Below are 15,284 nucleotides of genomic sequence, written 5' to 3'. Positions count from 1 at the left end.
CAAGCATATAACATACTTCCTTTTTTTTTTGGTGAGAAAGATTGGCCCTGAGCTTACATCTGTGCCAATCTTTCTCCTTTTTAGGTGTGGGACGCCACCACAGCATGGCTTGACGAGTGGTGTGTAGGTCTGCACCAGTGATCCAAACCAACAAACCCTGGGCCACCGAAGCAGAGCACACAAACCCAACCACTATGCTACCAGGCTGGCCCCATACTTGCAATATTTTAAAAAGAATTCCCCGTAATTTCTTTAAGTTTATCCAAAAGAACTAAGTATAAGAAAACCAAATGTTTTCTTTCAACCTTGACTTCCCACTGTTCAATCAGCTTAAGCTGACAAAGAGTGGTGATAATATAATACACTGGGGAGGAGTGTTTCATCTTGTGCTGCTCTTTCATAGTCCTCCAGTTAGAAGTTCAACAGCATTACTGTCCGTGGAGGGAAATGAGATGTGGCTTAGAAGCAAGTCAGCTAAAAATTAAAGAATCCATGAAAATACTTAGTGAAGGTGACCTGGCATCGTGCCTGGAGCAGGAACAGAACAACAATTAGGGAGTAAGGCAAACAAGGCCAGCCCCTTCATGGCCAAAGAAAATCAAAACCAAAAAAATCTTACTTTACACCCTTTAATATCAGTTCCTACTTCATCACTCAAGTTTTTTTTTCTTACGTAATTTGAATCCACAGATAAACACATGCTTCCATGCCAATGCATTTCAAACAAACAAAACAGGACTGTTTTCGTAAAAAAAAATTAGGAAGTTAGTTGGTAAAACAGTCAAATTAGGCTTAAGAGTATATTGTTATAAATACTAGTCATTTTGTTTTCCCCTCAAAAGCTGAAATGCAATGAAATCACTAAAATGACAGCATAAAAAGCAAACTGTAGAAATGACCCTGCTGTCAGAACTCAGTAACACATACGTCCTCCTTCTTCTCCTTCTTCTTCTTCCTGGGGTGAGAGTCTGACTCCTGTGAAGGGGCATTGAGCTCGCTGGAGTATTCACGTATTAAAACTTCAATGGCCCCTTTGATCATCTGATCTCTTCTCTTTGTTTCTTCATCTAAGGCTTCTTCATCATCATTAGTGACAGTTTCTGGCCTGGCATTCTTAAAAAAAGAACCAAGGCAAATTCAGGGTAGGAAGGGATAAAATCAAACAAGAAAATGAAAATCATTCTAAAACAAGAGTTAATACACAAAACAAACATGTTTTCTCCAAAACATCTAGGTAATCCTATTAAATGCATATGTGGTTTTATGCTTAACTTCACAAAACTTCATTTGTTTTATAGTTTTTTCCTTAGATACTGGTACTTTATCAACATCTTTTCTTTTCTTCTGTTGACAGCTAATATTCTGACCCCTAACCAGCTACAGAAAGATTAATTCATAGGACTAGCATACTACACAACACATCTGCAAAGCTTTCACAATTTTTCAGATTGTCTTGCTCAATACTTGCACAAAGTAATGATGTTCACTAAATAACTCATTCAACAGTTGAAAATTTAATTAGGTGAAAAAAGCAAAATACAATTTTACATACACTATAATAGCCACCATCTAAAATAAACAAAAGCATGTATAGGTTAAACATACAAAAAACACTAGACAGCACCAGATGATTGAATGATGGCTTCCTTTTTTCCCTCTGCTTTCTACAGTTTCTATAATGTGAGATACCACTTATAAAAATCTTACACTTACACACTAAGAATCAATCAACTCTAAATATCACACAAATCTTTCTCCCCATGACTTGCATATGTAACATTATAAAAAATAAATATGTAAAATTCATGTTTTAATACTTCTCACCAATAAGTAACTATTTGTAGGACTTTATTATTTTTTAAAAGAAGTCTAGATTGTGAAAAAAAAATTGCTGGCTTCTAGCATACTACTAGTTGTCTTATTTCTTAGTTTTATTTTAAGCCCCCTAGGTAAGGAATTAATCCAGTCGAACTACAAAATTTAGAGAGTGACCTCAAAACTTTGGATAATTTCAAGTTACTTTCAACTCCTCTCTTCTTAAAACTGAGAAAGAAAAGTATGACAAAGAAGCAACAAGATAAATATAAAGGTCTAAGTATACAAAAACTTCTGTAATTTAAAACTATATATATACATATACCCCAAAGTATTTATCGATTTACTTAATAAAAACATACTGTGCACATTTTCAGACACAAACAAAAACCAGCTCTTCTGCACAAATGCTGTCTCTTGGTCACAATGCATGCAACTTTATTTGGGGTGAATTTCATGCCTTGTGGCTCCTTAGTATAACCTAGCAGTGATTTCATAACTCAACCACCAGCATTGTGAAAGCTATCTCTAACGGATACTTATTCAACAAGCATTTATTTTTTAAATTAATTTGCTCAACAAATTCTTAAGAGCCTACTGGGTAGACAGGACACTACATGAGATGGCAAAAAATTCAAAATTGAAAAAAGAAATAACCTTGCCCTCAAGCATTTAACAATATAGCATAAGAGGTTATGACACAGATAAGTTCATTATAAGTCATTATGTGGTATTACACAATGGACCACTGTGAGTTTCTTACTTTCTCAGACCTCCCTCTTCATCCAATCTTCTTGTAGCCAACTTTCAACTCAGCATCTTGGACAAAGACAAGATGCTTTACCCAAGAACTGTAATTAAATTGTTAAAATTATTTACCAAAAATATTGTAAACTCTAATTGTGGTGATGTGTTCCTTTCTTAAATTAATAATATATCACAATAAAGTCATCATGCAACTTTCACTAAAACCCCTTCAGTGATACTCTGCTGCTCCATGGGTTTTAAGAATTAACCCTCCAGAATTTGTCACTAAAACTGTTGGTCCTGAAACACAGATGGCTATTTCAACTCAAACTCTCAGCAGCTGAGACCTCAATTCTTTATTATGAAAATATGCTTTATGAGATAGCATCCAGTCTGCCTTTAGCACTTTCCCTACAAACTAAATTCCTTTCCATGAATGTTCTACATCTCCATGCTTGTCTAAGTATAAGGACAGAAGTGGAGTTAGTAAATCCAAAGCCTACTCATCTAAAAATACCCACAGCCCCTAAATTCCCTACCACCACCATCCTACATCAAAATTTAAATATTACTGTAACTGGTCTTACCTAAATTACAAATAAAGCACTTGGAGTGAACTAATTCACACTACCTTGCGAATGACTATTGTCCCTTGATCTATGGAGAAAATGTACATTTTTAGAAGGAAAGTTTATTAGCCCAAATCTCTTAACTGATTGTTAATGTAAGAAAAATAAAAACAACTAGATTTATCATGGAAGGAAAAGTTATTTTTGGTTTCAACTTGAGCTCTACCTCTGGTTCCTCAACCATAAACAATTTCCTGAGTTCCGGTTTCTGCTTCTGTTTTAGAAACAGTGCATTCAATAATACTGAGCAGCAAAAGGTAAAGGGTTTAGCAGCACAAGAGGATCACAGAAATCAACTGAATATCTAAGGTGTTTATGTGGCCAACCTATTTGGCTCTTTTCAGAGGTATCAAAAGCTTCAATAGTAAAGCTACTGGTTGTAAAGCTGAAAGACAGCTCTTCTAGGCTCACTCTTTGGCACTGACTTCTAGAGTTCAAAACAAGGACTTCTTTGGGAACTGAAGCAAACACAGAGCTCTTTCTTCTGAGAAAACGTAGGCTCAATCAGACTAATTTCCAGGCAAAGATGTGAAGTTTTCCAGCATCTGTCCTTAATTAAAATGTAATACAAGCGGCTCTTTCCAGAGATTATCTGTACTTCCAACACTTGCCAGAATTCGTTCTTGAATGTGTAGTCAACAACTACTACTTGTGGCCATCAAACAGATAATCTACTCCTATATTGCTATTGCTGAACAGCCAGAAATCAACAGGACATAGATCAGATCAGCACAGCTACCTCAAATGAAATAGTCTTTGAAAACTATACTCAAATACTCAAAAAAGCTGCCTCTACAAATTCTGCAAAATCTAAATAAAAACATTCAAGTGAACTGTTAGACAGGCACATAATTCCTCTTAGAATTCTGGGTCAGGAAAATTATCTCACTCTTTCTAGAAAAACTTGTGTTTCTTTTTCAGTCAGAGAACTACACAACTAATTGTGTTTTCTCTTTTGCCTGAGAGTCAGGAAAACGCCTAAATAAAGTAACAGAAGTTTCTCAATGTCTCATTCTCAAATCATCCACTGTGGATCACTATTTTCTAAATCTCTCCAACAAATCAATAATAAAGGAGAAAAAACAAGTACCCTCTCATATTTTATCTTGAAAAATCATTGTAAACCTGTAATCTACTCCACAACAGTTATATTTATTTGGAAAAAAACATTTTTTTATCTGATAGAATTGCTAGACTTTTTCTTTTTATCAATATTGTTGAATAAAATTGACATTCCAGGAAAACATGCTGTTTGTCCTGTGATTTCAAGTACCTCTGGGCACCAAGCCAAGTATACCCAGAAGTCATGTCTGTTAATTTGAATTTCATTTGAAACAACTGTTCTGTTTTTGTGGGAGATGGCTTCAATTCCATTCTTGAAGACATAAACAAAATTGTGTTTCCTCTCGCTAACAATGATTACAGATTGAATCAAAGTCACACAATTGTGCATTTCCTTATTTATACAAATACACAGTGATTTGCCTCATGTACACCATTTGCAAAGGCTACAAATTAAACCACCTCACAAGCTAATGATTAAAACAGTCAAACGATGAGTCCCAGGGAATTCTACAATAAACTTTGAAGACACTGAATCCGTGCTTTATTTTTAAATAAGAATTCAGTTATCACAGCAAGGAAAATCTGAAAAGTCTCATTGCAGTTGTTCTTTTTTTTAAGGTTTTAGTGATGTGACAGACAATACTGCTGCTCTGAGATACAATTTATACTCTAGAGAAACTGCATTTTATCATTTCCTTATGTAATAGCTAGGTAAGGACAGTAAGATTATCAGGTGAGCAATATTACTGCAATTGTTATCCAATAAATGTTTATTCCATTCTTGCTATGAGCAAGAAGTTGTCCTAGGTTCTACGGAGGTACAAGATGAAGAGACACAGTCTGTGAACTTACTGTACTTTCTATCTTGCAATTAGAGAATGGAGGTGGATATGGGAATGAAATAGGGTACAAGGGGCTGTGAGAAATGGAGAGACACAAACAACATATACTACAGCGCAAATTAACATAACAGTAAAAAACTGCTTTATGTGGCAAGAGAGGATTTAATCCTGCCTGAGATGAACTGAGGGCAGGAATGATGAAAGCTATATGAATCAAATAACACTTTAATTATAACTATATGAATAGAATTTCAACAGGTAGCCTGGATGGACAACAGGGACATAAGATGTTAGCAAAGCACAAAGGAAGTTTGCAGGGATATATGACTGACATGGAACAGGATCGATGTGGGAAGCTAGAAAGGTAGAATGGAGCAAGCCTTGAATGCCATGCTAAGAATATGAGGCTTATACGGTAAGAAATTCAAAATTCTACTTATGTTTTAGAAATACAGGCAGTACTGCAACAGATGAGAGGAAACTAAACACAGAGAAATCAGTTAAAACATTACTAAAAATCTGAAGAAAGCTACAAGTGAATAAAGCTTGTTTAGGGGCCGGCCCAGTGGCACAGCAGTTAAGTGCACCCATTCCACTTCGGCTGCCCGGGGTTTGTCAGTTTGGATCCCGGGTGCAGACATGGCACCACTTGGCAAGTCATACTGTGGCAGGTGTCCCACATATAAAATGGAGGAAGATGAGCATGGATGTTAGCTAAGGAGCAGTCTTCCTCAGCAAAAGATGAGGACGGGCAGCAGATGTTAGCTCTGGGCTAAACTTCCTCAAAAATAAATAAACAAATAAATAAAATTTAAAAAGAAAAAAGTTTGTTTAAAAAACAATACTCAGAATTCAATCCTTTACTAAAGAAAAACAAATTCACATATTCCAATTAAAACTATATTCATCCAGGAGAGGGGGCTGAGCAAAATGGCGGGGTGAGCTGACCCGGGATTCTCTCCCCTCCAAAATACAACGAAAGTTTGGAAGAACTGAATTTCAGAGAATAAACATAATACCAGCTCGTTAGAGACCTACAATACCAAGAAGGCGGAGATCATAAACCTTGCTTTACACCCTCGGAGGCGCTGGAACGGTAGGAGAGAACATCGTTCCCTCCCCTAGAGTCTGCGATCCCCATGGCGCGGGTCGGAAGGGAGCGGGAGAGGGGCCACGCGACCGGGGGATCATCCAGGACTCCTGCCACTGATTCAGTGGAGACCCGCTGACGGGGGGAAAGCTTCCGCCCGCGGGGACCCCATAAATCAAGGGCCTTGGGAGAACAGAGAACAGAACTGATCTGAACCCAGACTGGCACGAGTAACAACCCCTACGCACCCGCCGCCCCCCCGCCCCCGCCCCCCGCCCTGCCGGCAAAGCCAGTGGGCGCAGCCATCTTGCCCCAAGGCCAAGAGCTCATAACACGCGGCTCTCGACCCCCATCTAGTGGCACAGGCTGTAACTGCAAGTGAATTCTACCACCATGCGAAAAAACCGCTCCTCTACCATCCAGCAATTTATAAAGGCCCCAGACCAGAAGGAAAACAATAAAAACATAGAATTAAGTCCTGAGGACTTGGAAGTAGGTAAACTAAGTGATGAGTTCAGAGCAGCTATAATCAAAAAACTCAATGAGGTAGAGAGAAAGATAAAGAAACAAGCCGAGTTCTGGAGTTACTTCACAAAAGAGATTGAAATCATAAAGAAGAATCAAACAGAATTACTTGAGATGAAAAACACAATGGACCAGATAAAACAGAATACGGATTCCCTGAATGCCCGTGTAGACAACATAGAGGAGAAAATTAGCATAATCGAGGACAGACAGGCTGAATGGCGCCAGACAGAGGAGGAAAGAGAACTAAGAATTAAAAAAAATGAGGAAAATCTCCGAGAGATAATGGACTCAATGAGGAGTAAGAACATAAGGATCATAGGAATTCCCAAGAATATGGAAAAGGAAAATGGAGCAGAAAGTGTGCTTAACGAAATCATTGAAGAGAACTTCCCAAATCTAGGGATCAATGGAGAAATGTGTGTAGAGGAGGATTTTAGATCTCCTAGATTTGTCAATGTAAAAAGACCTACTGCAAGGCACATAGTAGTAAAGTTGGCAAAAAGGAAAGATAAGGAAAGAATACTCAGGGAAGTAAGAAAAAAAAACAGAATAACCTATAAAGGAGCCCCTATCAGACTGTCAGCGGATTTCTCTACAGAAAACCTACAAGCTAGGAGAGAATGGAGTGACATATTCAAAGCTTTAAAGGATAAAAATCTTCAGCCAAGAATACTCTATCCAGCAAGAATTTCCTTCAGATATGAGGGAGAAATTCTTTTCCAGACAAACAAAAGTTAAGGGAATTTGTAACCAAAAGCCCTCCATTACAAGACATCCTCAAGAAGGCTCTCATACCTGAAAAAAGAAAAAAGGGAGAAAGGGGACACAATCCACAGACTAGGGAGACTGATGGATAGAACCAGAACAGGATAGAAAATATTCAATGATAGCATTAGGATAAAGGTAAGGAAACTACCAAAACAAGGACGATCTTAGCACTCTAACTACCAATTAATAAGACGAGTTGGAATAAAAAATGAAAATAATTATTTAGGAGGGGAAGAGCAAAGGGTCCAAATCAGTATTGGTCAAGTAAGTAAGAGACCACCAGAGAATAGACTATATTATACACGAGATTCTAAATACAAACTTCAAGGTAGACACTAAAATAAACTACAGAACAGAGTCACAAATCATAAATAAGGAAAAATCTAAGAAACCCAGCATAAGAAATTGCAGTATTAAATGGGTAGTCTAAAGCAAACAGGAAAAGAAATGCAGGAAAACAAGATAATGAGCGACAGATTAACAGCACTAAGTCCACATGCATCAATAATCACTCTCAATGTGAACGGATTGAACTCTCCAATAAAAAGACACAGAGTGGCAAAATGGATTAAAGAACAAGATGCAACAATTTGTTGCTTCCAGGAAACACACCTCAGCCCCAAGGACAAACACAGACTCAGGGTGAAGGGGTGGAGGACAATACTTCAAGCAAATAGCAAGGGAAAAAAGGCAGGTGTTGCAGTTCTCATATCAGACCAAGTAGATTGCAAAATAAGACAGGTAAAGAGAGACACAGAGGGACAATATATAATGATCAAAGGGACACTTCATCAAGAAGGAATAACGCTTATAAATATCTATGCACCCAACACAGGAGCACCAAGATTCATAAAGCAACTATTAACAGACCTAAAGGAAGATGTTAAAAACAACACAATAATAGTAGGGGACCTCAACACCCCACTCACATCAATGGACAGATCATCCAGACAGAAAATCAACAAGGAAATAGTGGAGCTACATGAAAAACTAAAACAATTGGACTTAATAGACATATGTGGATCACTTCACCCTGAAAGAGCTGAATACACATTCTTCTCAAGTGCACATGGAACATTCTCTAGGATAGACCATATGTTGGGAAACAAGGCAAGCCTCTACAAATTTAAAAAAATTGAAATAACAACAAGCATCTTCTCAGATCATAGTGCTATAAGGCTAGAAATTAATTACAAGAAAAAAGCTGAGAAAGGCACAAAGATGTGGAGACCAAACAACACACTACTGAACAAGCAAAGGATCATTGAAGAAATTAAAGAAGAAATCAAAAAATACCTGGAAACAAAATGATAGCATGCCATACCAACTCATATGGGATACGGCAAAAGCTGTATTAACAGGAAAATTCATCGCAATACAGGCACATCTTAACAAACAAGAAAAATCCCAAATAAGCAACCTTAAAGCACACCTAACTGAACTAGAGAAAAAAGAACAAATGAAGCCCAAAGTCAGCAGGAGAGAAATAATAAAAATCAGAGCAGAAATAAATACTATTGAAACGAAAAAGGCAGTAGGAAGGATCAATGAGACAAAGAGCTGGTTTTTTGAGAAGATAAATAAAATTGATAAACCACTAGCCAGACTTACAAAGAAAAAAAGGGAGAAAGCTCACATAAACAAAATCAGAAATGAGCGAGGAGAAATAACAACAGACTCTGCAGAAATACAACAGATTATAAGAGAATACTACAAAAAACTATATGCCAACAGAATGGATAACCTAGAGGAAATAGATAAATTCTTGGACTCCTACAATCTCCCAAAGCTCACTCAAGAAGAGGCAGACAATTTGAACAGACCAATCACAAGGAAAGAGATTGAAACAGCCATCAAAAACATCCCAAAGAATAAAACCCCAGGACCAGATGGCTTTCCTGGGGCATTCTACCAAACTTTCAGAGAGGATTTAATACCTATCCTTTTCAAGCTATTCCAAAAAATTAGGGAAGATGGAACTGTTCCTAACACATTCTATGAGGCCAACATCATGCTGATACCAAAACCTGACAAGGACACCACGAAAAAAGAGAACTACAGGCCAATATCACTGATGTACATAGATGCAAAAATTCTAAACAAAATTTTGGCAACCAGAATTCAGCAATTCATCAAAAGAATCATACATCAGGATCAGGTGGGATTCATACCAGGGACACAGGGATGGTTCAACATCCGCAAATCAATCAACGTGATACACCACATCAACAAACTGAGGAACAAAAACCACATGATCATCTCAATAGATGCAGAGAAGGCATTTGACAAGATCCAACAGCCATTTATGATAAAAACTCTGAACAAAATGGGCATAGAAGGAAACTACCTCAACATAATAAAGGCCATATATGACAAACCCATAGCCAACATCATACTCAATGGGCAAAAACTGAACCCCATCCCCCCGAAAACAGGAACGAGACAAGGATGCCCTCTATCACCACTCTTATTTAACATAGTACTGGAGGTCCTTGCCAGAGCAATCAGGCAAGAAAAAGGAATAAAAGGAATCCAAATAGGGAGGGAAGAAGTGAAACTCTTGCTTTTTGCAGACGACATGATCTTATATATAGAAAATCCCAAAGAATCCATCGGAAAACTCTTAGAAGTAATCAACAACTACAGCAAAGTTGCAGGGTATAAAATCAATTTGCATAAATCAGTAGCATTTCTGTACTCCAGTAATGAACCAACAGAAAAAGAACTCAAGAACACAATACCATTCACAATCGCAACAAAAAGAATAAAATACCTTGGGGTAAATTTAACTAAGGAAGTGAAGGACCTATATAATGAAAATTACAAGGCCTTTCTGAGAGAATTGGATGATGACATAAGGAGATGGAAAGACATTCCATGTACATGGATTGGAAGAATAAACAGTTAAAATGTCCGTTCTACCTAAAGCAATCTACAGATTCAATGCCATCCCAATCAGAATCCCAATGACGTTCTTTACAGAATTAGAACAAAGAATCCTAAAATTCATATGGGGCAACAAAAGACCCCGAATTTCTAAAGCAATCCTGAGAAAAAAGAACAAAACGGGAGGCATCACAATCCCTGACTTCAAAACGTACTACAAAGCTACAGTAATCAAAGCAGCATGGTACTGGTACAAAAACAGGTGCACAGATCAATGGAACAGAATTGAAAGCCCAGAAATAAAACCACACATCTATGGACAGCTTATCTTTGACAGAGGAGCTGAGGGCATACAATGGAGAAAAGAAAGTCTTTTCAACAAATGGTGCTGGGAAAACTGGAAAGCCACATGTAAAAGAATGAAAATTGACCATTCTTTTTCACCATTCACCAAAATAAACTCAAAATGGATCAAAGACCTAAAGGTGAGACCTGAAACCATAAGGCTTCTGGAAGAAAACGTAGGCAGTACACTCTTTGACATCAGTATTAAAAGGATCTTTTCGGACACCATGCCTTCTCAGACAAGGGAAACAATAGAAAGAATAAACAAATGGGACTTCATCAGATTAAAGAGCTTCTTCAAGGCAAATGAAAACAGGATTGAAACAAAACAACCCACTAACTGGGAAAAAATATTTGCAAGTCATATATCTGACAAAGGCTTAATATCCATAATATATAAAGAACTCTTGCAACTCAACAACAAAACATCAAACAACCCAATCAAAAAATGGGCTGGAGACATGAACAGACATTTCTCCAAAGAAGATATACGGATGGCCAATAGGCACATGAAAAGATGCTCATCATCGCTGATCATCAGGGAAATGCAAATCAAAACTACACTAAGATATCACCTTACACCCCTTACAATGACAAAAATATCTAAAACTAATAGCAACAAATGTTGGAGAGGTTGTGGAGAGAAAGGAACCCTCAAACGCTGCTGGTGGGAATGCAAACTGGTGCAGCCACTATGGAAAACAGTATGGAGATTCCTCAAAAAACTAAAAATAGAACTACCATACGATCCAGCCATCCCACTACTGGGTATTTATCCAAAGAACTTGAAGTCAGCAATCCCAAAAGTCCTGTGCACCCCAATGTTTATTGCAGCACTGTTTACAATAGCCAAGACGTGGAAGCAACCTAAGTGTCCAGCAACAGACGAATGGATAAAGAAGATGTGGTACATATATACAATGGAATACTACTCAGCTGCAAAACAGAACAAAATCATTCCATTTGCAATAACATGGATGGACCTTGAGAGAATTATGTTAAGTGAAATAAGCCAGCGAGAGAAGGATAATCTGTGTATGACTCCACTCAAATGAGGAATTTAAAATTATGGACTAAGAACAGTTTAGTGGATACCAGGGGAAAGGTGGGGTGGGGGGTGGGCACAAAGGGTGAAGTGGTGCACCTACAACATGACTGACGAACATTAATGTACAACTGAAATTTCACAAGATTGTAACCTATCAATAACTCAATTAAAAAAAAAAAACTATATTCATCCAGAGAAAAATGTCTTGAAGAATATGCAACAAAAATGTCTCGAGTGGTTACTAATAGAGATAAGATTACAGCTGGCACTCAATTTCTATATAGTTTGCTTTATTTTATGAGGTTTTTTACAAAGAACACACAATGTTTTTGTATAAGGGGAGAGGGACGTAACCAATAAAGCTACTTCTATTTTGAATGATAATGAAAGACTGAAGAACGTCAAGGTTATTTTATTTTTGTAGAGACAGGAAGGTAATAATAAATCTATTTTGGATCCATTCATCTTGAGGTGCCAAAAGGAACTAGGAAGGGAAAACAAAGAAATACATACTCGGGTTTTACCTATTTTTCGCTTTGTTGAGAAGGAGTAATAATGCATACATTATGACACAACACACAAAAATTTCCTTTACTTTCCCTTCACTTAATATAACCACCCACCTGAGGAAAGCAGTTAAGACTTACTTTCATTGATTTCAGAATCTGCGTACTTCTAAAAGAGAGGGCAACTAATAAAAATTGTGTAGGTTGAAACATATTTTGTACTTACTTACAAAGCTGCCTTACTGAATTAGCTCTGTTTGGAATAGTCTGTACCAGTGTTTTCTCTGGCAAGTGAACCTGTCCAGCCTCCCTTACTACCTTCATCCCAACCAGGAACAAGCAAACCAACAGTCATCCACCCACTATGGGTAGACAAAAGACTTAAAATAACTATAAACTATATAAACACCCTCCTGCATTTTAGCCACAAGCACATATGATGATGATGGTGATCTTGTGAAGCCCCATCCTAGATTCATTTATAATGAGCAGTATTTGCCCTGAAAGAGCACAGCTACCTAGAGAAGATAATACTATAGAAAACATACCCCATTAGAAGCTTTCTTCTTTGCTTTCCATTCATCCAGTTGCGCCTTTGTCTTTGCATCAACTTTAACAAGTAGCTTCTTCTCTCCAATCTGCAGGTCATGCAATAACCTGAGTGCACGGAGGGTAGACTCAGGCTCCTTATACTCACAGAATCCAAAGGCTAGCAATGGATGTAAAGAATTAGTGAAATATCAATACAAGTATGAAAGATGAAAACTATTTACGGAAAATTAAAATCACTAGAGACCAAATGTTCTAGTGTAAGGATTATTCACGTTGTTACTCCTCCCTTTCCTTCAATTATCTCTGATGAAAATTTCACTTTTAGCACCCTCAGATAACCAAAAGAAAAAAGAGAAAACAAAACACAAGAAATGAAGAAAAATTCTAATCAGGCAAACTGCTACTTATTAGAAGTGCTGATAAAATATTTAGCAAAATCAGCAAATTTCATGATTGAGTCTTTTAATTATTTCACAAATTCATTACATCCCAATTTCTAAATAGCTACAAGTAAGTGAGAACAGGCTGCTTGAACCTAAATAAGGCACTGTTCAATGTTGAGATGTTAAACTACAAAAGTACTAATCTTTTATCCTACTTACCAGTCAAATTTTTCTACACTTATTTCTTTTTAATAACTAGTCTCACTATTATTACTATGACTTCAAATCAAATAATTAAAACAAAACTAAATTTAAAGAGTAATCTAAAAATTGAAAATAAAATCAAACAAATGAATCCAAATATGTATAGAGTTAATGACATAACCATACAGAGAGGAACAACTCTGAATGATTTTAAAACAGTAAATTTATCCATACATTTTTAGTGCGATATATCCTAAGGACAAAAAGACCTGTCAATGAAAAAGAAAATCTCAATAATCATATTGATGACAGTGTTGGTGTTATTAAACTGAAATTGCTGCATGTGAAATGTGAGCTAAAGCAAGCCAGTGATGATTTAATAGTCCATCATCCCCAGTGTCCTAGCAACTCAGGATTCTCAGTGTGAGAGAAAAGAAAATAAATATATGACAGAAAGGTTAAACAAACACCTTTCAATCTTGAATTTGAATTAATGTACACTGGAAAAACGTAAAAGCAAAGACAAAAACACTCTTACAATGAGTACATCTAACTCCCACACTGATTTTGAAAGTAATTTCCCACTAAAAGGTACCAGAGTTCCTTGGAGAAACGCTGATCCCAAGTCTGGGGCAGAAAAACTACTAGATGAGCTTGGAATATCTTGTTGTTCTACGTAACAAGGCAGTTAGATATAACAAAGGCACTAGGTTTGTGTCAAAACCAGTGGAGATCCAACAGAAGCAACTTAAGACAATTTAAGCTTCACTAGCAATAAAAAAAATTAATCCATATTAAATATAACAACAAATTGAATATGCTTCAACCCATAAGTTCAAAATGGTTCTTTAAAAAACAAAACAAAAAACAAAAAATGTTATGGCTAGAGGATGGCGAGGACACACGCTCATTCTTTTGAAAAGTGAAAGGAAGAACCAAAGCGTTTATCCCGTTTTTCTTATATAAATTGTACCTCTAAGTAATCAAACATTAGATGGAAGGGGAAGATTATCTTTACATAAGTATTCTATTAATAAATGAAGATTTGTTCTTTGATGGAATGATAGAATTCTTCAAAATAGACCTTTTTTGCAACCCACCAATGAATGGATCAACCTAGGGACTGACAATAAACAGCTGCTACCATTAAAAAAAAGGTAACCCAGTTTGTCTCCTGATGGAAGGACACTACCTTTAGAGAATTCTTACAAATAGAAGAATCAATAAAAATAACACACACAAACTCAAATCTGACCAAGTCTCAAGATACAACTACCAATCAGTTTACATAAAACACAGAGGACAGAGGTACGTGGTATATTATTCTACTGGAGCTTCAATCAGCAAATCCAGACTACAGAAACACTACTGTGCAAATGATGCAGTTTCTTCAATAAATAATTGCAAGAGAAAAGAGACAGAGAAGAACTTAAAATATTGAGACTTAAAAATATGACAACCAATTGCAATGTGTGGACCTTCGATGGATCATGAATCAAACAATTAAAAAACTGACATTTGAGACAACTGGACACCTGAACACTGACTGGATATTGACCAAAGGTTGGCTATCTGAACACTGACTTAATGATATTAAGAAAAAGTTAATTTTTTTAGGTCCTATAATAGTATTTTGGGTATGTTTTCTTAAAAGCCCTTATCTTTTAGAGACACATACTAAAATATTTATAGACAAAATGATCTGGTGCTTAGGATTGCTTAACAATTATCTAAGGAGGAAATAGGTAGGGTACAGGGTAAGCACAATTGGCCGTGAGTTGATAAAGGTTAAAGCTAGGTGATAGGTACATGGGAGTTTATCATACTACTCTAATTTTATATACACATTAATTTGTCCATAATAAAAAGTGTTTAA

General features: G+C 36.7%; 1 protein-coding gene across 1 annotated transcript in view; it reads right to left on the bottom strand.

Moving 5' to 3' along the window:
• Positions 1 to 15,284, bottom strand: part of RBM25 (RNA binding motif protein 25) — a 57,740-nt gene that overhangs the window by 21,912 nt on the left and 20,544 nt on the right. Inside the window, exons 6-7 of the mRNA XM_070593743.1 lie at positions 12,818 to 12,978; positions 928 to 1,113 (exon numbers count right to left, since the gene is read on the bottom strand). Coding sequence (XP_070449844.1) covers positions 928 to 1,113; positions 12,818 to 12,978 — 347 coding nt within the window. The remainder of the gene's footprint in view (positions 1 to 927; positions 1,114 to 12,817; positions 12,979 to 15,284) is intronic.

This window comes from Equus przewalskii, chromosome 25, assembly GCF_037783145.1.
Source record: "Equus przewalskii isolate Varuska chromosome 25, EquPr2, whole genome shotgun sequence".
In the NCBI taxonomy this organism is placed as follows: Eukaryota; Metazoa; Chordata; class Mammalia; order Perissodactyla; family Equidae; genus Equus; species Equus przewalskii.
Note: the sequence above shows the minus strand (reverse complement) of the source record. Positions and strands in the feature narration are given on the sequence as shown.